At 52.8% G+C, this 22,735-nt stretch overlaps 1 protein-coding gene across 1 annotated transcript in view; it reads right to left on the bottom strand.

Annotated features, from left to right (window-relative positions):
• PPM1L (protein phosphatase, Mg2+/Mn2+ dependent 1L) overlaps window positions 1-21,389 on the bottom strand; it is a 237,035-nt gene extending 215,646 nt beyond the window's left edge. Inside the window, exons 1-2 of the mRNA XM_051983101.1 lie at window positions 21,304-21,389; window positions 19,683-20,139 (exon numbers count right to left, since the gene is read on the bottom strand). Of these exons, the coding sequence (XP_051839061.1) occupies window positions 19,683-20,081 (399 nt within the window). The 5' untranslated portion in view covers window positions 20,082-20,139; window positions 21,304-21,389. The remainder of the gene's footprint in view (window positions 1-19,682; window positions 20,140-21,303) is intronic.
• Window positions 21,390-22,735: the final 1,346 nt, after the last annotated feature.

Genomic DNA, 22,735 nt, shown 5'->3' with positions numbered 1-22,735 from the left:
GGCCCAGCCCCGGAGCCTCCCTCGGTGGCTCAGCTCCCCAGGCCCACTCGGGCCACGGTTCTGCCCAGGAGGCCATGGGGCCCGCACTGACTGCAGCTTCCTGAGGGGACGCGGGAAGGAGAGGGCAGAGGCTGTGGAGAACAGGGTTTTAACGGGAGGTTCTCAGGGCGGACCACGCCTTCTGCAGAGGGGCGGCCCGGCCTCCCCTCCCTGAGAGCCCGCAGCCTCTCGGTCTGGAGAAGCTGACCCCCGAGCCCCCACGGGGCCCTCTGGCACAGGAGAGCCTCACACCTCCATCCCTTCTACCCCATCCCCTCCCTGGGGCACTGGAGGCCAAGCGTTCGCTCCCTTCTTGGATGGCAGCAGCAGGAGAGCCCCCCAGCAGCCTCAGAAGTGAGGGGTCCCCGTGTTCACACTGCATTGCGGAGCCTGTGCCCCCTCCTCCTCGTGAGCGGCCCCCCTAAGGATCACAGGCGTCTCTGCGAGGAGCTCAGAACTCAGCTCCCTGAGGCCGGGGACTCCTTCCTCTCCTGCCCTGGAGCTTCCCGGCCGGGTGCAGTGCTCTAACCACTGCTCCGCTGTGTGACTTAGTCCCATGAGCAGTCGGGGACCAAGACAGGATTAGAATGCAGGTCTCCCAGCTCCGATTCCAAGGCACATCCCAGTACCCCGCACTTTCTCAGGAAGCTGGAGGCTGGATCGGAGCTAAAAGGGAGCAACAACTAACATTTACAGCGCTTTGGGTTCACAAAGTGCCCTTTATATGGTCCTAACAACAATCTGGGATGTCCCCATTTCATTGATGAGGAAACTGAGGCAGTGACAAGTCCCCCCCAGATGACACAGCCCTTCCTCATGCACCAAAGCCCCTCAGACCTGACACAACCTCCTGCCGCCACCCCCGGGGACCTGAGCAGTCAGTCATAGCTCAGGCTCCCAGTTTATAAGGGGGAGATCCAAGGACTCGGCCCGCTTCTCCCCAAGCCCACCCAGCCCTTCCCCCGGAGACAAGAGCCGGCCCTTCCGGCGCACTGCGGCCCTGATCAGGAGCCTACGTCAGGAGGGATGGCGGGATGCACTTGGGCCACAAACCTCTACTGAGTTCTCATGCAGGTGACACAAAGGCAAGAAACAGGGGAAACACTCTCTGCCTGGGGGTAGAAGTGGGGGGCGGGGAAGGGGGGAGGGACCTGGGGAGAGAGAGCTGGGCTCATCAGGGAAGGCTGCAGCAGGCCGGGCATTGGGGAGGGGAGGGGCAGGGCTGGAGGGGGAGGGGCAGGAGGGACAGGGGCTGGAGGGGCTGTCCTGCCCCAGGTAGAAGGGACAAGAAATCTGGTCAGGCTGGAAGGTCAACTAAGGGAAAAGAGGCTGTGCAATAAGACTGGGAAACTGGGCCAGAGTTCCACAGTGAAGGCCCGGGCCCAGGAGAGGCTCTGAACCCAGCCGGTCTCAGAGCCCAGCCTCCCCAGCAGCCTTTGGGCCTGAGCTGGGAGAGACTTGGAGCAAGCGGCTGGAAATGACTTTTAACCCCAAGTTGTTTTAAAGGCCTTTGTTCATTTTAACCACAGAGAACATCGAACATCTCCTCTGATCCCCGGGAGAGGGTCTCCTCCGACGCCAGAGAGCGTCTCTCCAAGACCAGCGCCAGCTAGAGCTCCGGACACGCACTTTCACGGACGTTCACAAATTCCGGGGGCCAGTGAAGAATCCCAGTGGCAGCAGGCTCCCCAAAGTTTCCCCCCTCACCCCCATGCTGCCGCCATTTCATCACCCCAGCTGTTGGGCTATCAGGAAAGTGTCTGACATTCTAAACAAAGCTGCATCCGGGTTCCCCAATTCCAACATTGATAAGCAAAGAGTCTTCTAACTTTTTTAAGGTCAGTTTGACCTTGATTTGTCAACAGAACCACGTTGACAATTCACGTTCTTCAAAAAAAAAAAAAAAATCAATGAATGCACATACTTCTAGTGTTTTATCTTGTCTTAAAACTGGCTTTGAAGAGAAAAAACGATTCCAAAGCACCAGCCAGAGACTAAGGAAGGAGCTGATCTCCACATGCGATTTATTTTTAAAGGAGAACAGAGGAAGTTGTAACTTGGGAAAAGTGGCCCAGAAGCGGGTGGAGCAGTCACCCTGCCCAGTTACAAACCAGGCGTTAGAGTTAAGTGTTTCAGGGCACTTCCCCGGCCCCCCCAGTCCTAGAAGCTCCCTCCATCACTTCACAAGAAAAGGCCGATTTTCTGTTTCTGGGCAAAGGCAAGGCAGGAATATGTCTGTCCCAGGGCAACAGCTTCTCCTGCTCCGGGAGGCCCAATGACAAGGGCCTCAGGGGCCCCGGGACGATGCCCGTTCCTCAGGACAGGTGTGCTTTGATGTGGCTCAGGTGCTCTGAGCGTGTTCTCCACGGGCCATCCACCTCTTCTTTCCTCAAGTCCCAGCTCCCGGAGAATGGCGCAGGGGGGACAGACAAAGGCAAACAAGCAGCCCCCCTCGGGACGACTAAGGTCAGTGAGCCTTCCTGAGAGCCCAATGTGCCATGGAACCAGGGGCAACGCCCAGATCCTCTTCCAAGAGACGCGCTCCAATTCCGTGCTCCCAGCACAGAAGCATCACCTTGAGCTGCTGAGGGTTTGGGGGAAAGCAAGCGTTTTTGACATGGAAAATCACAGCGGCTTCCACAGAGCTCCCCGCCCTGAATCCTGTGTTCTGTGAGGTAGAATCAAGAGGGGCCTTGGCTGAGGGGGATGAGGGGGTGTTCTCTGGGAACCCCGTGGCCAGTGACCAGGGGGCTGTCCAGGACAAGCACAGGCACCTACATCCCCTGCTTTAAAAAGGCTCTGCTTGGATCTTTGGGCCCCCACCCTCCTCCAAAGGCCTCTTTCTCCCAGGACCCCCAGGACACACTCCGGACTTGTCTCCCTTTGTGTGTGTGTGAGGTATAAATGGGAAAAAACTTGCATGAATGTTTGGATCCTGACTGGATTTCTGATCAGCATCATCTAGATGTTAAGGGCCTCCAAGCAGCAGGTAGAGGTGGTCCAGCTTCTCAACCACTCAGGGTGAACAATGCAACAAAGTTTACTCTCAATTCCCACTACTGAATCAAGTTTTCTCAAAGGCAAAAGTTGGACTAAACTTGTAACTGAATAGAAAGGAAACCAACTAGCTCTAGAATTTGAGTCACAAGACGGAGTTGGTGTGGTTCACTCAATTTCCATAGTGAATCACTTGCTATCCTAATTTCCCCAGATTTCCTCAAAAGGAAACACAATTATCAAAATATTTTAAATTGAAAAAATTTCAAGGACTCCAGGTGGAGTCTTGATGTGGCTATCCCCTGATGGAATACACATTTTCTGAAGGACAGATTTATTCATTTTGTTTTTTACTTCCCCAGAGCCTGACACACAATAGGCACTTAATAAATTCCTGTTGTTTTAGTGACAGATGCAGTCAGTATGGCCTATTAGATTTACATAATACTGTTTTCATTTTTTTTTTTTTTGAGATTTTCTTTTAAACTGGTCGGCTCTATAAATTAACTAAATTGAGAATTTTAAAAGGCAGAACCTGTGCTCATGGAGCTCAATCATTTAGCATCCTCCAGTATTTTGACAGGGTAAGTTTCAAAGGACAAAGCTCTTATTATTGCTAGAAATTGCTAGATTTCCACAAAATCAATTCAAGTCGATAAGCATTTGTCATGTGCCTACTGTGTGTTGTGTGCTAACAGCCGCAGTCATCAAGAACACTACATTCAAAGACAGAGAAGGATAAAAAAAAAAAAAAAATGCAATACAACAATAATGAATATAATGAAACAAGCAACAAAACATTAGCTCCCTGCAATTCTGACAACTCCTGTATCCTGGTTCAGGGAGGATCGTGAAACCTGCTTGATTTCTACTAACTTGTACAGTATTTGAAATGTTTGTAAAGCACTTAGCCCTTGCACATAGTAGGCACTTAGTAAATGCCTGTTCTCTCCCCTCCCCTCTCCAACACATCCCTGTCCCTTTTATAGGAGAGGTTGGGCTAATTAAGTGTGGTCAGTCTGGTATTCAGCATTTAAGGAGTGCCAGGTACTATGCTAAGGGCTGTTCACGATCTCAGAGGCTAAAACCTTTTTTTTGCATTTCTTACCACTACTTCCTTGCGTACAAGCACCTGACCAAAGGCCAGCTATATGCGATGACCCCGAGTCTATTTTCAAATTTGTCAGGAATAGTCGAGATGGCATTCTTCTAAGGGAGATAAGATGGCCGACAATTAGAGGTCACTTGCAGTGCTAAATCAGAAATAGTTGAGATGGCATTTTTTTAAGAGAGATAAGGATGAATGACAATTAGAGGGCTTGCAATGCTAAATTTCTCCAATCTGATGGAGATACCAGATTGAACCATCTGGTGACATGAGGCACCACTGCAGGCGAGGAGTACGTGAAAGGACCTCGGTTCAAATCTCTGGCCCTATCAGCTGTGTGCTCATGCACAAGTCATTCAGTCTCTCTGAGATTACCTTTCCATTTGGGAAATGAATGTGCAAAGGATCACTGTGAGGAAACCACTGTGTGCTACCTTGGCAAGAAAAGCACAGGATTTGGGAGTCAGGAGAGACCAGGATTAAAATATTGCCTCTGACACTAGCTGGGTAAACATGGGTAAATTTCTGAGCCTCAGCTTCCTCATCTGTGAAATAGGGATAATACCATTTGTCATCCTTACCTATCTGGGCTATTGCAAAGCTCAAACAAGATAAAGTTTGTGTAGCTCTTTTCAAACCCTAATGAAGATTATGAAAGACTATGAAATTCAAAAGAAATTTTAAAATAAAAGGCTTTAATAAAAAATATATTTTTTCAAAAAGATTCAAAAGAGAAGGGGAAAAGGCAAAATTAGAACTGCAGTGATTGATCACATGAGGAAAAGTGAATGAGAATGAGTGGGTCAAGCATTTTGAGATGGACTGTATAAGAGGCACAGAAAAGATCTTCTGCTACATGGCACAGGGAAATTAATTGAAAGTAAATAATTATTAAGAACATTTAGCTGTATTCATAATGTTTTCTTGGCAAGGCAAGTGGGGTTAAGTGACTTGCCCAGGATCACACAGCTAGTAAGTAGATGTCAAATGTCTGAACCAAATTTGAACTCCAGAGCCGGTGATCTATCCATTACCCCACCTAGCTGCACACTCCCTCTCACCCCAATGTATTCATTTTTTATCTAAGATTTATAATAAAACACCGAACTTGAAAAGCTCAACCAAAAAATCAGCACTATCTAAACACAAGCTCACTGCCGACAATAACTTAGGTTTTTATACTTACTGAAAGTTTATAAAGCATATGGTAGGCCAAGTACATAAGGAAATGGTGGGATAGAGTGAGGCAGAGGCAGGGAGGGCACAGAATCTCTCCCCCAGGTGCCAATCTCTCCCAGCGTGCGCGATGGGTCACGGCAACACGCATGAAATAGCCCCCAACATCATTCTGGTTCATGTGGCCCGGGGGGCTCCAAGAAGGCAGACACTGGTGTCACTTGATAAGAGTTAAGCTGCCCTCATTTCCATCAGTATCCGAGCACATCCCCCAAAGTGGAAAATGCTGAGTTTATACAAGGAACCTTCCTGGTGCAGGAGCCTCGCTTGGCAAAGGTGCCCCACGTCTATAAACTGCTGCTGCTCCTGAAGCCTCTCCCTGGCATAAACAAAAAGAACAGCTCATGAACTGAAGAGCTACACTAATAACACACACAGATGTGATATCTTGTCTCCAGGTTTCCTGGCAGTTAGTTACAAAAACAGGCTCGGCTGCTGCCTTCTCTCCGGCTGAGTTCAAACCCCAATCTCCCAGCTCCCAGGGGGTCTGCAGGCAAGGCTCCATATTTCAACCTCACACCACTCAAGGCCAATCAGGTGACTTTCAGTTTTTCCACTCTTGAATATTCAATAATTACTGCATATCTCTTCATTCTGAAAGATGTTGCCTCTCCATAAGTCCTTAATTATGGGAGAAAGATGACAAAAAGGAGCTACAGAGATAATAATAATAATAATAATAAATCCTTTCCATGTGGCTTCAGGATACGTTTCTACATCCTGGTAACCTGGTCTGGATTCAGGTCTAGAGCCTTGAGGGTCTGTTGATTCAGAACCTGTCTAATGAATTAAAAAAAAAAAAAAAACTAGTAAAAGCCAATCCCTAAACATGAAGGAAATTGGCCAGCAGCCCTAACCTGCCCTGTTTTTAAATTATTGCTTGCTCCCCGCTGCCTGCTGGGAAAACACAGTGGTCTTCTGCCTGCTTTGTGCAAAGCTGGTACCAGACTTTTAAACTAAGAGATCTTTTTTTCTTCAAAACCTCTCCATTCACCGTATGGATCTTCCCAGGATTGTAGAAGATGACAGCTATTGTTTTAAGGATGGTGGCCTTGATATAAAGTACAAAACTAAATTTTAAGTAGCTAAGTAGTATATCTGACAGCACTGGATCTGGAGTTGACAAGAGTTCAAACACTGTCCCGGGCCATTCACATGGGTGACCCTAGACAGGTTATTTGTTGACCAGTTTCCTTAACTATAAAAGAGAAAAATTAATAGCCTCTAGCCCCCAGGGTTGGATGCAATCCAAATGAGCTAATAATAATAAAGCACCTAATACAGTGATAGCATACAGGAGGTACTTAATAAAAGCTTATTTTCTTCCATATATGTATACCTCAGGTCTCCCCCATTAGACTATGAAGTCTTTGTGGGCAGGGATTATTTCCTTCTATATACTTTTCTCTCCTGTGCTTGTAGGCACATAGTAGGTGCATAATAAACACTTGGTGATCAATCCACAGAGGCAGCATAAGAAACCACTGGGATGAGAGGTGGCTGGGAAAGATAGTGTCCAACTCAACTCTTTTTAGTGACTCACCAGCTAAGGGAAATCTGGGAAAGGGGAAAATGACACAAAGTTTTAACCGCCAGACAATGTGAAATGAGGAAGATCTAGAAAGAACCTGGGTTAAGGGACCGATGTCAAGACAGGGGAAGTGCAGCAGGGCAGCACGGTAAAGAGACGGCCACAAAGCCAAGAAGATTCCCAATCAATTACAGCGTTAGACTTCATCATCTCCCTTGTCGCTGCTCTGGTCAGTTCTTAAGGTCCCCGCGCCCATGTGCAGAGGAGCATCTGGGATGCTGAGTATGAGGGGACAGGAGGGGGAACCTCAGGCGGGAGAGGTTCACGAGGCATCCTCTGTCCAGCTTCTTACTCCATGACAAATGGATACCGTCTCTGGTCCCCGGCCTTGGGACAGCAGTCTCCTCTCTGGTCCACTTGGCCTTCTCTTTCTCTCCCTCACTCTGCGCAGGACAGTTCACAAACATGAGAGAGAACAGTGGGTCTTTCTTGGGGGGAGGGGTAAATTTTGTTTATGAACAGTTCTCTTTTTTTCATAATAGCTTTTGATTTTTCAAAATACATGCAGAAGGATGATTTCAGAGAGGCCTGGAGAGACCTGCCTGAACTCACGCTGAGTGAAATGAGCAGAAGCAGGAGTACTACTGTACACAGCAACAGCAAGATTATACGAGGATCAATTCTGATGGACGTGGATCTTTTCAACAATGAGATGATTCAGACCAGTTCCAATGATCTTGTGATGGAGAGAACCATCTACACCCAGAGAAAGCACTCTGGGAACTGAGTGTGGTCCACAACATAGCATTTTCACTCTTTTTTGTTGTTGTTCGCTTACGTTTTGTTTTCTTTCTGATTTTTTTCCCTTTTTGATCTGGTTTTTCTTGTGCAGCTAATTGTATAAATATGTTCACATATATTGGATTTAACATATAGTTTAACATGTATAACATATGTTGGATTATTTGCCATCTGGGGGATAGGGTGAGGGGAAGGAGAGGAAAATTTGGAATTTTGCAAGGGTCAATATTGAAAAATTGTCCCTGTATATGTTTTGAAAATAAAAAGTTTTAATGTTAAAAATTACAGGCCGAGATCATTTTCAGCATCCACCCTTGCAATGGCTTGTGGAGAGCAATGGACCAACTGTGAATGCACACCAGCCACTGAGGAGAGCATTCTAACAGTGTGCACCCCACTCGACTCCCATAGTCCCCAACTGCTCTGCTCCATGGACATTATTTTTTTTGTTGTTATTGTTTTATTTTGTTTTGTTTTTCTTTTTTTCCCATGGACGTTATTACTGCAGTCATCCTGCTTGTGTTCTCTAGGACTGGTCACGGACGATCCAGAGCCGCTGCTGAAGAACCTCAGGCACCTTAGCAAGGCTGGCCCTGTCCTGAAGCCATGGGGAGCTCGGTGTGGCCTAGAGCCTGCTCTCTGCCAGGACTGCAATCCCAGAATAATCTGGCTTAGATCGTTATTTTAATGACCCCTCCCATCCCCAAGGGGATGGGAAATGCCTACAAAGCTCCAGCAGTGGTGACAAAGCTTAAACCACCTGACCAAGAGCAGGGAACAAGGCCAGGACTGACTCCCAGGCTGGGCTTCTTGTGGGAAGGAGGAGAATACCCTCTCCTTCTCCTCTGGGCTTCCCCAAATCCTGAGGAGTGCTTGCCTGAACAGCGGGTTCCCCTCCCATGCTGGCCCAGGTTTGGTGCCCTCGTATACCACTTAATAAATGGTTAATGAAAACATAACCTGACGAATATTTACCTCTCCCAGGCCTCTTGGGTGGGGCGAGGGCTTTCCCCAGAGAAAGAATCTGGTCTCTGGCATCCAATTAGTGCCACCTGCCAAGCTAAAGCCATTCCTTGAGGTGTTTGTCAGCATAATTCCTCCACCTCATTCCATTTCTGGCCCTCTTTTTTCATCCTGATTTTGCCACTGCCTCCATCAGAGGGGCCTTTCTCCTTGACTCTCTCCCCAAGCTCATGTGGTCTAATAGGGGTTCTTCAATTGGGGGTTAGGGCAACTGGCAGACTAATGAAGTCTATGGACCCTTTCTAAAAAAAAAATTAATAATGCTTTAAAATGCATAAAGTAAAAGGAAATCTATTTCATAGAAATAGCTACCAAATTTTTTTTTTACCATTTTTGTGACCTTGGGTTAAGATCACCTGGTCTAACAGAAAAAGTCTCACTGAAACCTGCAAACTACAGAACCACAGCAAACACAATCACCCCTCAGCCAAACGCCATAAAATGGAGATCATATTTATATTACCCATTCCATGGAATTATCATGAAAAACAAAAATGAGACATATAGCATTTGTAATCAAGTCCTTTTTTTTTTTTTTTTTTTTTTTAAATGAGAGTCTTTCTCTTGCCCATGGTCTGAACCAAAATCCTCACCCATAGTTCCCCCTCCATAAGATCCTCCAACCGGAGTTCGAAAGAACCTTGGAGATCCCCAATCCAAATTTTCATTGTAGTGATGAAGGTAAGTGACCTGCCAGTCAACACAGGCTGTATGGAGAGCTGGGATCAGAAGCCAGATCTCTCAATCCCTCAGCAAGAACACGGAACAACTAGGGAACCCAGAACCACTTTTCTTTATTAAATGATGTCTTTTTATATGTTCCCCCCTCCTGTTTTAAACTAAATTTCACATCTCCCTGCCCTCAGTATATCCCATTTCAAGTTTACTGACTTCTCCTTTACCCACCATGGAAAATGCAGCTCCGCGGTCTCAGTGGCAGGCAGGGAATCCCGGCATAGCCAAATGGCAACATCTGCAGCATGCTGGGAGCAGATGCTAAAAGCTTAGTAGGTCCGCACAAAAGCCCATGGGCCTAACTTCAGAAATGGAGGGATCAGCGGGAGATGAGTCAATTCGAGCCAACAGCAGCGCTAGGCACTTGCCAGGGGCTGGGCCCTATGAAGTGAATCCGAATGCCCTCCCTCTATTGAGGATTTCCAGTGTATCCCATGTGCCTCGTTGTTTCCACAGAGTCCTGCGTTTAACCATGATTTCCCCCAGGACGTGGTCTTTTGCCTTTCTTTGTATCCCCGGCTCTTAGCACAGTGCCTGCTACATAGCAGACTCTTCATAATGCCCATTTCCTTCCTTTCAGTGGGAGGGAAAGAAATTATTCACCCCAGAACTAGTTTCCAGCAAATGCCCACCCAGAGACGAGGGGACCGGGAGGGTAGTCCAGCTGCAGCCATCACAGCTTCGGCCTGGGAAGCGGCCCTGGGCCCCAATCGGGCCGACCCATCTATTGTACAGACGGCCGGGCTTTGGCCTGCTCCCAGCTCTCCCGCCTCTCCCGAAGTTGCCCCTCAGGATTTTACAGATGCAGAGGGGCTGATTCAGCCGCCCCGGGGCAGGGAGTAGGGGTGACCACCCTTGGAGACTGGCGGACCCAAGCACCGAGCATCTGCTTTGGAGCTGTGCCCTCATTAAGAATCACCTTTAAATAACAACAGAAACAAAAAGCAGCAGCAAGTGCCTAGAACGTGCCGGGCTCACAAGGAGTCATTTTTTAAAACTACATCCATGGTCAATGGGGGAATCCATCTTGCTTGACGGCGCCTCTTTGTTTACCTGATCTGGTTTCATTTTCCAACAGTGGTGGGAGAGGCGAGAAAAAGAGAAAATATTTTTGTCCATTTAAAAAATAAAATTTAATTTCAGATCAATAGATCTTTCCGCCGGATAAAAATGATTAGACAATGAAAACGAGCGAGTGGCCTGACCTAGAAATGGCCACTGCCTTCTGGAAAATTAAAATGGTTTCAACTTAAAAAGGGAACAGACCATCAAGGCGAAGTCCTGGCCACTTATCAGAACAAACACGTGGTGCCCCGGGGTCGATTCATACTCAGTAGAACAGAAAATGTTTGGGGAGTTTTTACATTAAAGAGTCAACTCACCGAGAGCAAGGCTGAAGATAAATTCCACTTCTCCGGGAAGAATATTTCAGATTGGCTGCCACGGGGTGTTAAAACCCCACCAACGATGCTGGCAACGGGACATTTCAGAAAGCTGAGGGGGGCAAAGCCTGACTCCTAAGGGAGGGGAGGCCATGTGTTTGCAGACCAGAGGCAGGATGGATGGATAATTGTCCCCTGTCTGGCCAGAGACGTCAGCGCTCACGGCCGGCAACGTCTCCCCATCATAATCCATTTGTACCGGCAGCGCCGTGACCGGCACTTTACACGGCCGCCCCGCGCTCGCCCCAAGTCAGCTCATCTGACACAGAGACAACCATGTTACAGCTTCCTTCCCATCGCTCCGTGACCCCCTCAGAGTCCTCCAGGATCAAGAAAAAGCTTCTTCTCTCCCCCCCCCATCTCCCCAGTCTCCCCTCCTGGCCCGGAGCAGATCTGCGAGATTATTTTTAATAAAATTACACCTTTTGCTGTGATAGTCCATAGTCCACATATTAAGCAAGAAATAACATCCTAATGATTATGACCAGCACCTAATTTACCTAATGTCTGCAAACTAATTTACTGGAAAGAAAGAAGCAGGAAAAAAAGGCTGGATGCGAGACAAAAAACTCACAGATCGCTTCTCAATTCATCAATGCGCTAACGACACGAGGACTGCACAGCTCTGGCGGCTCCGCAGAAAGGGGGCCCGGGAAGCCGGCCACACGCCACAAACTCTCACCGTTAGGCTCAGGGAAAACGGCCGTCGGGGCCATCCCAGCTCCCCCACTCCCTGGTGGACCCTTTACCCCTCTGCGCTCCCATTCCAGGAGCCCAAAGAACCCAGGCCAACATGGAGGGCCGGCCGACAGCATAAGACTGAGCTAGGAAAGCCCCCGGAGACCCAGGAGTCGTCGACAAGGGGAATTTTAAAAACGGAAGCACTGTAGCTCCCGGCCAGGGGAGCCAAAAGGAGGCTGGCTGCGGCTCAGCAGTAGCGGTGGTAGCAACAGGGGCTGAGGGTCCAATGGAGCCCACCCTGCACCGGGAGGCGGGGACTGAGGGTCCGACGGCACCCGCCCTGCACCAGCCACTATACCCAGCATCCTACAAATGGGACTCATTTGATCCTAACAACTACTCTGGGAGGTCAAGGCTATCATCCCCATTTCCCAGTTGGGGAAACTGAGGCAGACAGAGGCCAGTACCCTGCCTGGGTCCCAGAGTTAGTGTCTGAGGCCAGATTTGAGTCGGGCCCCCGTCCCTGCTGTGGCCCAAGCAGACAGGAGGAGCCCGGGGGAGCAGGCAGGACGAGCGGCCCTCCGGCCAGGTCTCTCCTCTGGAAGGTTTGGGGAGACCAGGGAGAAGACAAAGCCCAGGTATCGATAACAATGACAGTCGTCGCCACGGGCTTAGCCCGGGTATCGATAACAGCCGTCATTACAAGCTTTTAGCTCAGTTTCCTTGGCTGTAAATAAGCCGATGGTTCTGCTGCAGCAAGAGACAATGTCACGAAGCAAACCATCAATCCCTCCACGTGGGTCTAATTATCACCCTGGATTACGATCACAGGAGAGCTCTGATAATTCTCTACTTCTGGGCTGTGACGAAGCTCACAAGGGTCGTACAAGCAGCCACAAAGGCCGCTCCCAGCAGCGAGCAGGGGCGCCCGGCCTCCAGTCGAAGCCAAGCAAGGGGGCCCCGCTGAGACCCGATCGGGGGCTTCTCTGGCGAGGGCCGAGGAGCACCCACTGCATCTTCCACTTGGGGGCTGGTTTGCTGCGGCCCTTGGCTTGCAAGGAGGCAGGAGCTCCTGCCCAGGCCTATCTAGCCAAGAGTTTGGGGCCTTCCCAGGACTTTCGGAGCAAAAGGCAAGTCAGACGCAGAAAAGGAAAAAACGGTTTCCTAGACTTACTCCCACTGTGGCTCTCTGCACAAGGGCATCCATGCAAGCCCAGGCCTCTCGTTCCCATCTGCTCCCACTGTCCGGGCTGGCGCCAGCTTCACATGGCTCCCAATTTCAGGCCGGCCGCATTCCCGACCACTGGCCCCCCGCTCCCCGTCTCCCCTCGTCTCCATTCCGGAACCGTGACTACATCACTCGGATGCTGCTCCTCCGCCTGCCTCTCGTTCCCTCCATTCCGACTCACGATGGCCCCCCTGGGCGATGCTGTCCTGGGCGCCCTCTCCCCCATGCCAGGGCAGGGCCTGTCTCTGTTTTTGGGTCGGTATCCCCGGCCCTCGCCACTGTCCGGGGCACCGAGTCCTCAATAAGCGCCTTTTCTGTCCTTGATCACACCGCCCCCCCCCCTCCATACCCCCAATGGGACATCGACTCCTAGAAGGAAAGGCTCCTTCTCCTTTCCCCATTCTTGCACCTCCAGCAGCTGACACAGGCCTAGCCCAGGGGAGGCAGCCAGGAAACCCTTTCTCTGGGGCTGTGGCTAAGAGTCTGTGAGGGAAAACTTCTGAGCACACAATGTACAGGCCGCACACACACAAAACTGGCAAGTAAAGGGAGAAGCTGCTGAGCAAAAATGACAGTCCCTGAGCACTGAGAGAGCCCCGGGCCGGCGGCTTCACACACCTGCCCTCCCAGAGGGCACCACGCAAGCCAGGCCCCTTCCACTAAGAACACAAGCAGCCTCTTGCTGGCTGTGAGAGGGGAGGAAAGACCACCCTGGGAATCCTCCTAGTAACTGCTTACTCTGTGGCGCCAGGTTGGACAAGCCGGCAGGAGGGAGCGACGGGCCCACAAACACTTGGCCACGGAGGCAAATCCATCCCAGGCCCCCGAAAGTAAGAAGCTCCCCCGCACTCCCGTCCAGCAGAGGCCACCCTCAAGGCCAGTGTCCAGAGGCAATCAGACCCTTTGCCTGAGAATAAAAGCTTCCCTTCCTTCATCCTTCTCCCAGACAGATTCTTAGATTTTGAGCGCAAGCTTCTCCTCGAACCTCACCCAGGGCAGGCCTCCCTCGCCCTTCCTCGCCATCCCAACGCCGCCAATCCAAACTTTCCTCTTCTGGCTCCATTTTATGTTATTATCTTAAGTTCCTTGGGGGCAGAAGCTGTCTTGACTATCTTGCTTATCCCCAACTCGGTGTCTGACACACAGAAAGCACGTAATGTTTTCTCCATCCATGGATCTACTCACCAACACCTCAGCCCTGGAGGAGGGCACTAACCTGGGTAGTCCCTCCCCATCCCATCCACTCTCCCCTCAGTTCCTGCTGTATCTTCTTAGATCACGCCTCTAACCAAATAACTGTGCTAGTCAGCATCTGATGCTCTTGCACACTCTGGCCCTTCCTTCCTTCCTTCCTTCCTTCCTTCCACCATTCTTTCCTCCCTTCCCTCTTCTCCCTTCTTCCCTCTCTCCCTCTTTCCTTCCTTCCTTCCTCCATTCTTCCTTCTTTCCTCCTTCCCTCTCTCCCTCCTTCCTCTTTTTCTTCCTCCTCTCTCTTCATTTCTTCTTTTCTTTCCTTTTCTTTCCTTCCTTCCCTCCTTCTCCAGTTCCAGAGACTGAGATCTCCTCCCTAGGTCTAATATATTGCTGGCACCTAATAAACACTTGCTGGTTGATCTGACTAGCTTGATGCTCCAGGACACCAGCCTTCTTGACGCACCGCTCACGTGATGCTCTTGCCACAGAGGTTTCCCCACCTGAAAAGCTCTCTCTGCCTGCCTCTGATTCCCAGCTTCCCTGGCTGGTTTCCCCCAGCCCCTTTATGTAAGCCCCTTCCCCTCCTCCTGAGATCTTCTCCCTTAGACTGTGAGTGCCCAGAGAGAGCTTGATACAGTGCCTGGCACACAGGAAGGGCTTAATAAACACTTGTTGACTTGTCACCCATACTTGGTACTAGAAATAGATTAGCTTTTAAAGATCATCTTTTCAGAAAGTTTTTAAAAACTGAGTCGAGAACTTAGGATCACAGATTTGGAGGGTAAGGGTTAGGACCACCAGAGGCCACGTACTGCAGGGACGATGCCCACCGCAGGGCAGGCCCCATTTTCTTGTTTGTCTTCAACCCCCTCCCCCCAGCCCAAAGCATCACACCCTCTCAGCACAAGAAAGCTAGCTGAACTGAACTGAAAATGAAGGCCCGAAGAGGAGAAAGGCTGGCCCCAAGTCAGACAGCGGGCACTGTGTGGAGGCCAGAAATCCAGGTCCTCTGCCTCCAAATCTAGGTCACTTTCTTCTGAAGTACCGGTCCCCTGGTACTCAGATTTTAGCTGAATGTTCCACCACAAGCACTTAACTCGGAGTGGGTTGTTTTTTTGTCTTGGTTTTTTCCCAGAATTACTAGGGCATCTGCACAGGTGATATCTGTAAGAGTATTATGGGAAGCCATGAGCTCCCCCAAAGACTATGATTGGGCACCTTAAACAACATTGAAAACTAAATGCTCTTGATAACTTTTCACAGAAAGAATAAGAAACAAGCTGCATGTAGAGTAGCCCCATAAGGAGCCCGTGCCAACTGATTCCAGACCCATGCGGCCCACGTGAGCCGGCAAGAGCAACACCACCACCAAGCAAGGCTCAAAGATGGGGGACCTGACAGGGACAAAGAAGCCTCACCTCCGTGGCAACCTCGGATTTGTCTCAAATATTTTAAAACATTAGAAATGGCCGTATTTCCCATCAATTGATGCAATGCTAGAATTTTTTTCTGGCTCTAATCCTGAAGAATACAGCAAAATAATGCACTCCCTGTTCTACAAAGCTGCCTGACCATGGGAACCAAAGAATAAAACTGAAGGATGACATAGGGATGCAAGCTCTGGGCCTGGGGACCTCAAAGGCTCCTAACAGCTCAAAGATCCCAACTCCGAGAGGGGATTCGTCCAAGACCATGGGATGGGAAGAAGCGGAGCTGGACTGGACCTGGAATGTGTTCCGGGCCCATCTACTGTTTCTAAACACAAAAGAGCGCACCTAAAGCAGAAGCCAGGACAGCAACCTCATTTCTAGGGCGCGCTGTCCCTTTGCCTCCAAGCAGCACAATGTGGTAGTAGGATGGACTGGCCGCACGGGAGCCGGCCCGGCTGCCCCGTTTCACCAGGCTCCCTCAGAACAAAAAGGAAGCCGGGATAGGAGACCGAGTGTTCCAGCAGCACCAGCTTCTCTCTCTCTCTCTTTTTTTGTTTTATGGAAGGCACATAAACCAGGTGCTTCATGGTCTGCTAACAACAACCTTGTTTTCTCTGGTGGGAAAAAATTAAAATGCAAAGGCAGGTATTTGTAAAATGCTTTTGTTAGAACAAAAGCATTTATCATAAACCTATTTGGTGCCTTCATGGAGACACACGAACCACTGGGTAGAAGCAGAAAAGGTTTAGCCCCGGAATCGTGTGCATACCCAACTGTGCCAACTTATAGAGACTTAAAACGAGCTCTCATGCTCACGAGCAACACACACACACACACACCACACACACACACATTCATACTCACACACTCTCACATTCACACATACACTCACACACACTCACTCACACACACATTCACACACACGCTCACACTCTCTCACACACACACTCACACATACACTCACACTCACACACACTCACACACACTCTCATATTCTCACACACATACATCACACACACTCACAATCTCACACTCCCACATTTACACACACACTCACACACATTCACTCACACACACACACATTCACACATACACTCACACACGCTCACTCTCACACACACATTCACACACACGCTCACACTCTCTCACACACACTCACACATACACTCACACACACTCTCATATTCTCACACACATACATCACACACGCTCACAATCTCACACACTCCCACATTTACACACACACTCACACACATTCACTCACACACACTCACACACACATTCACACACATTCACTCTCACACACTCACACACACACTCACACACACATACATCACACACACTCTCACACTCACACTCACACACATACATCACACACACAATCTCTCACACACACACTTACACACACACTCTTACACAACTCTCACACACATACTCACACTTACACACTCACACACACTCTCATGCACACACACTCACACACATCCACACACTCACACACACATTCACACTCACTCTCACACACTTACACACACACTCACACACACTCACATACATACATCACACACACTCACACACACACTCTCACACACATACATCACACACACTCACAATCTCTCACACACACACTTACACACACACTCTTACACAACTCTCACACACATACTCACACTTACACACTCACACACACTCTCATGCACACACACTCACACACATCCACACACTCACACACACATTCACACTCACTCTCACACACTTACACACACACTCACACACACTCACACACATACATCACACACACTCTCACACTCACACTCACACACATACATCACACACACTCACAATCTCTCACACACACACTTACACACACTCTTACACAACTCTCACACACATACTCACACTTACACACTCACACACACTCTCATGCACACACACTCACACACATCCACACACTCACACACACATTCACACTCACTCTCACACACTTACACACACACTCACACACACTCACATACATACATCACACACACTCACACACACACACACTCTCACACACACACACTCACACATACACTCACAATCTCTCACACACACTCACACACTTACACACACTCACACACACATCCACACTCACTCTCACACACACTCACTCTCACTCACACTCACACTCTCATTCTCACACTCACACACACACATATCCAGGCCCCAAATATCCAGACAAACCTGATCCAAATGACCACATTCAAAAACTCCAGGTCTTAAAAGAATCATCTAAAAATAAGATTCACAATGGACAAATGAAGCAAATCCCAAACACACTGACAAGAGCACACACTGCCAACGCCTCAGGGTAAATAAAGTGAGGAGGGCCGCCTTCTAAAGATCCGGCTTTAAGTTTACCTCTGACACGCGCTGACCGGATGACTCCGGGCAGCCGGATGTAGTTTAAGTAAATATTGCAGGCCCTTGGCCAACGGCACCAATGAAACCCTGAGCCCCAGTAACCCTCACACTCACCGCGGAGGCCCCTTTGATGGAAGGGAAGGAAGAGATCCCGGAACCCGAACTAGGCTTTTCCTTTCAGAACCAGCCAGGCTTCCCCAGCGGCCGTGATCCCTGCAGGGTCAGGGCCGACACAAGCCCAAGCAGACTTCCCGGCCAACCACGGGAGCCAGCCCCGATGATGCCGTTATTCTGGGCAGGTAAAGTGGGATTGGGCCAGTCCCAGAACCCAACACCCGTCTGCGGCCTTCCCGAGGAGATCTGACAGGATGGCCTCACCCTGTGCCAAACCCGGCGGCCCCAACTTCCCGGGGCCTCCCCGAAGGAAAAGCTTCTCTGCCACCCGGCCCCAACCCCCGGAACTCGGATCGCGCCGGGATTGTCTGTGAAGTGTCCCGGGGAAGGCCAGAGCAGGACGGGCCTGGGGAGGAAATCTACATATATGCGGCCTCTCCTAGGAGACCACCCCCGGGCCCCAGAGCCGGCCTGTCACAAACAGGAAAAGGCCAGGAAGAAGGCGCCGGGGGAGGGGGCACGGGGGGAGAGGCGGGATGACGTCCAGCCGGCAACGAGCACCCGCACCCCCCGCGGAAAGTTTGAGGGGGCAGAGTCGGGCACAAGGCGGTCCCCGAAACACAAACTGCTAGGCGCCCCGGGAGTCCCCGGGGTCCGGGAGGTTTAGGAAAGGCAGGCAGGTTGGCACGGAGGGGGGGGGCAAGGCAGAGGGACAAGGAGGCCGCGGAGAAAGAGGACTTGGGGGGGGGGGGGCGGCAGAGGGACGGCGGGGGAGGGGCGGCGGAGGAGCCACAGAGGCAGGGGCAAGGACGGAAAGAAAAGGCAGGAGCTGGGGGTAGGAGGGGACGGAGGGAAGGGCAGGGCTGAGACAAAGGAGCGTCGGTGGGACACGGTGCCGAGCAAAGCCATCTAGCAGACGGGGCGTTCGGGCTAGAAATTGGGGGCAGGCGGTATCTTCGGGGCTTTCCCTAAGTCCCCAAGCCCGGCGATCGGGCATCCCGAAGGGACGCTCCCCGCCCCCCGGGCCTCTCTCCCAGCTCCCCGTCGCATCCCTCCACAAACACTGGCGGCCGCTGCCCAGCCTGAGAGCTCCGCGCCCCGGATCCCGCAGCGGGGGAGCCGGGCTGCCCCTGCTCTGCCCCATACCTCGCCCCGAGCCCCCGCCGTCTCCGGCACCTCTTGAAAGAGTTGCGAGTCTGGGAAGAAGCTCGGGGCTCGCTCTCTTCCCGGGGGGAAAGCGGGGAAATGGGTCCGTCCAGGGGCAGGAGGAGGGGAAAGGGAGCATGTTGGCGGTCCGGAAGCCCCTCCGGCCAAGCGAGCCGCTCTAGCTCCCTCCACATCGGAACCCGGGTCAGCCGGAATAGAGACCTGGGGACCCGACCCCGCCGGGGGCCCCAAAGCGCTGCGGGCTTTCACTCGGAACGTGCGCCAAACGCCGCCCCGCTTTAGCTGGGGGTCTCGCCCTCCAGCAGCACACAAACCCCCCCAAGCTGAGGAGTCGCTCGCGGGCCCCGATCCTTCGGCCAAACTCTGTTTTCCCTCGGGGTGAAGTAAGGCGCCCGCCCCCGATCACGCGGGGTCCTTGTACAGGGCCGAGTTCTGGCCATCGCCGGGCGCCTTCTCCGGTCCCCAGTGCGCGACGTCACGCGGACCCCGCTCACACGCAGACCCACGCGCGCCCAGACACACCCCCCCTCCCCGCCTCCCTCCGGGAGCTTACCTCGCCGCCGTGCCCGTCGAAGATGCCGAAGATGGACGGGTGGGTCTTGTTGACCAGGTCGGTCAGAACTTCGAAGCGGTCCTCCATGTGGTCGCGCCGGCCCTGGATGGAGTAGACGGCCACGTTGTGGCTCTTGAACTCCCAGGTCTTGGAGAACTCCGCCTCGAGCACGTCCAGCCCCCCGAGCCGCTCGTTCTGCATGATCTCGGCCACCTTGCCCTTGACCATCTTCACCGCGTCCCGGCTAGACTTGACGATGGTCTTCACCTCGTCCGTGTGGAAGAAGTAACTCCACAGGGCCAGGCTGATGCAGAGCAGGAAGAGAGTCTCCGGTCTCAGCAAGAAGTAACGCATGATGCGACCCAGCAGAGACAGCAAAGTCATTGTATCCTCTATCATTTATTATCGCTAAAGCCCCAACCGCGACCGAGGCGCACCCCCGAAGGCTCCTCCGGTCCTAGAGCGAGGCAGGGGAGGGGGAGGAGGAGAGAGGAGGAGGGGAGGAGGAGGGGGGAGGGAGGAGTGGAAGAGGGAGAGAGGAGGAAGAGTGGAGGAGGAGTGAGGGGAAAGGGAAGGTGGAGAAGTGGAAGAAGGGAGGAAGCGGAGTGGAGGAGGAAGAAGAGGGGAGGAGGAATAGAGGATAAAGAGGAGGAAGAAGGCAGGTGAGAGAAGAAGAGGAGAGGAGGAGAGGATGAAGAGGAGGAGGAAGAGAAGTGGAGGAAGGGAGGAGGAGAAAGAGCGGAGAAGGAAGAGGAGGAACAGCAGCAGCAGCCCGGGGAAAGGAAGGGAAAACAATCAGTGCGTGCTCGGAGCCGGGCCCCCCAAAGGGCAGCCGCGCTCCCTTTGTTTCCCGCCGCCCCGGCCCCGGCTCCTACCTGTCCCCTCGTCCCCCGGACGCCCCCTGATCTGGGCTCGGGTCCCTCGGACGCGGCGGTGACAGCGGCGACGGCACGACAGGCGCCGCGGCCGCTCGGGGAGGGCACGGGGAGCAGGCGCTGCTCCGCCGCCGCGGCCGCTCAAGTCCAAGTTGCGGGCGGCGGGGCGGAGCGGACGCTGCGGTGCGGGGGCCGCGGGCGTGCCCCGGAGGGCGCGGGCAGCGGCGGCAGGTGAGGCGGCGGCGGAGCCGGAGGGGAAGGCGGCTGCGGGAGGGCGCGATGCCCGCTGCCGGTGTCCGAGCGCCCAGGCGCCTCCCAGCCGCAGCAACCACAGCCGCCGCGCAGGGCCCGGGAGAAAGTTTAGCGAAGGCTCGGCGGAGGCGCGGGGAGCTCGGAGCTCGGAGCCCGGCGACGCCGCACTGTCCCTGGGAGCCGCCGGCAGCCTAGCCTGGCCCAGCCTCTGCCTCTGCCTCCGCCTCCCTCCCTCCCCTCTCGGTCTCACGCGGCCCGCGCGCGCTCCCTCGCGCTCGCTCCCCGCCCCGCCCCCGCCCCGCCTTCGCCCTCTAGCCACGCCTCTTCAGGGCTCGCTCTCAGTCCCGGACCCCCACCCCCCGGGAGCTGTCAATTCGCGAGACGCCGCGGCGGGCACGCGCCGCCGCTCTGGGGCCTCCCCTCCCCCGCGGACTACCCCATCTCCGCTCGGCCCGGGGAAACTGAAAGGGGAGAAGGATCACGGGGGATACTACCTCGGCCGCCTGTCCCCCGAGGACCCCTGTCCTGCTCTCTGTTCCCGATCTCGGGGAAGCGCCGTACGGCCTGGGTCCGGTTCGTGGGCCGAAGGGTTCCTGGAGCCGCCGCCGCCCGCTGGGATCGGAAACCGCACGTGAGCCTCCCCCCTCCGTGCCAGCGCTCAGTGGTGCGGTCTGCTGTGTGCCGGGCATAAGGCAAGCGAGGAGGGACGCACTTCCTCGAGCGCGCGCGAGCGCTTTCGTCGCGCTGCGGCCGGACTCCCGCGCCACGCGGGGACACGAGACCGCGGGAGAAAGCAGGAATGGGGCAGTCCGGGGCCAAAGGGTCGGGCTGAGGAGCCGCTGGACGTGAGCCGGAGCTCCCGGGGTCCCGCGGCCAGATCAAGGTCAAAGGCTTTGACCTGAGGAGCGCGGGTCTGGAATGTGGGAGCGGGGCGGGGCCGGGCTGCCCCGACCCGGATCTTTCCTAACCGCTATGTCTATTGTGACAGTGGCAAGGGCTTACAGAGCGCTTCCAAGTTCTCGAAGCGATTTCTTTGTTCTCGATCGCCTTTAATCTTTCAGGCACCCCCATTTTACGGGAGGGAAAATAGAGGCAGAGCAGCTCGGGACTGTCCCGCCCCCTTCCCAAGTTCGGGTCCCGCGTAACCAGCTCTCAGGTGGCACCTCGGAATTGCGGGGCGCCCCTGCAGAGCGCAAGGAAGGCCACCGTCTCTGTCGGGCGCTTCCTGTATACCTTCCATTCCCTGCACGTGAAAAGTGATCTAAAACTCCGCAGTGGACGCAGACCTGGGCATCAAGGGGCCCAAGGGAAGGGGGCAGAATCAGCGCCCACGGACGACAGAGACAAGAGTCCCTGGGGGAGGGGGGCACGGCCCGTGGGGCCCGGGACCAGGCAGCTGCAGCAGCAGGCCCACCGCGAGCCTGGAGGCCGACACTCTGGCCCGCCACCTGAGGCTCTCGTGACGTCATTGCCCCAAGGAAATTGACTTCTTCTCTGCCACTGGAAGTCTATGCAAATCAGGGGGGCGATGCCACGGGGTGAGGCTGAGCCCGGACCGGGCCGCTGGGCTGCCGGCAGTGACCTCCCCCCTAGATTTGCGGATGGACGCTCAAGCGTAAAGCCCACACACCAAAGCACAACCAAGCACAGCGATATACAAAACAGAAAGCTAAGGGGTTAACAATAAAATCCTATCTTTAAATTTTAGGGGCTTTTCATTTTGCCTGAAAAACAGTCCCGAGTCCCTACAGCAAATTACACCAAAAATCTGTTGCGAAAGATGGTGACATTATTAGCCTTTCCCGAACATACCGATCTCTGCCTATAAATTTAATCTTGGTTTAAGGACATGGCGCCCCGCCATGCCAAGAGAAATAAAATTCGAACCTCCTATTTGGAAAAATATCTTAATTAAATGTGTGTAAA

Source organism: Antechinus flavipes, chromosome 3 (assembly GCF_016432865.1).
Source record: "Antechinus flavipes isolate AdamAnt ecotype Samford, QLD, Australia chromosome 3, AdamAnt_v2, whole genome shotgun sequence".
NCBI classification, from domain to species: domain Eukaryota; kingdom Metazoa; phylum Chordata; class Mammalia; order Dasyuromorphia; family Dasyuridae; genus Antechinus; species Antechinus flavipes.
This window is presented reverse-complemented; position numbering and strand designations above follow the sequence as displayed.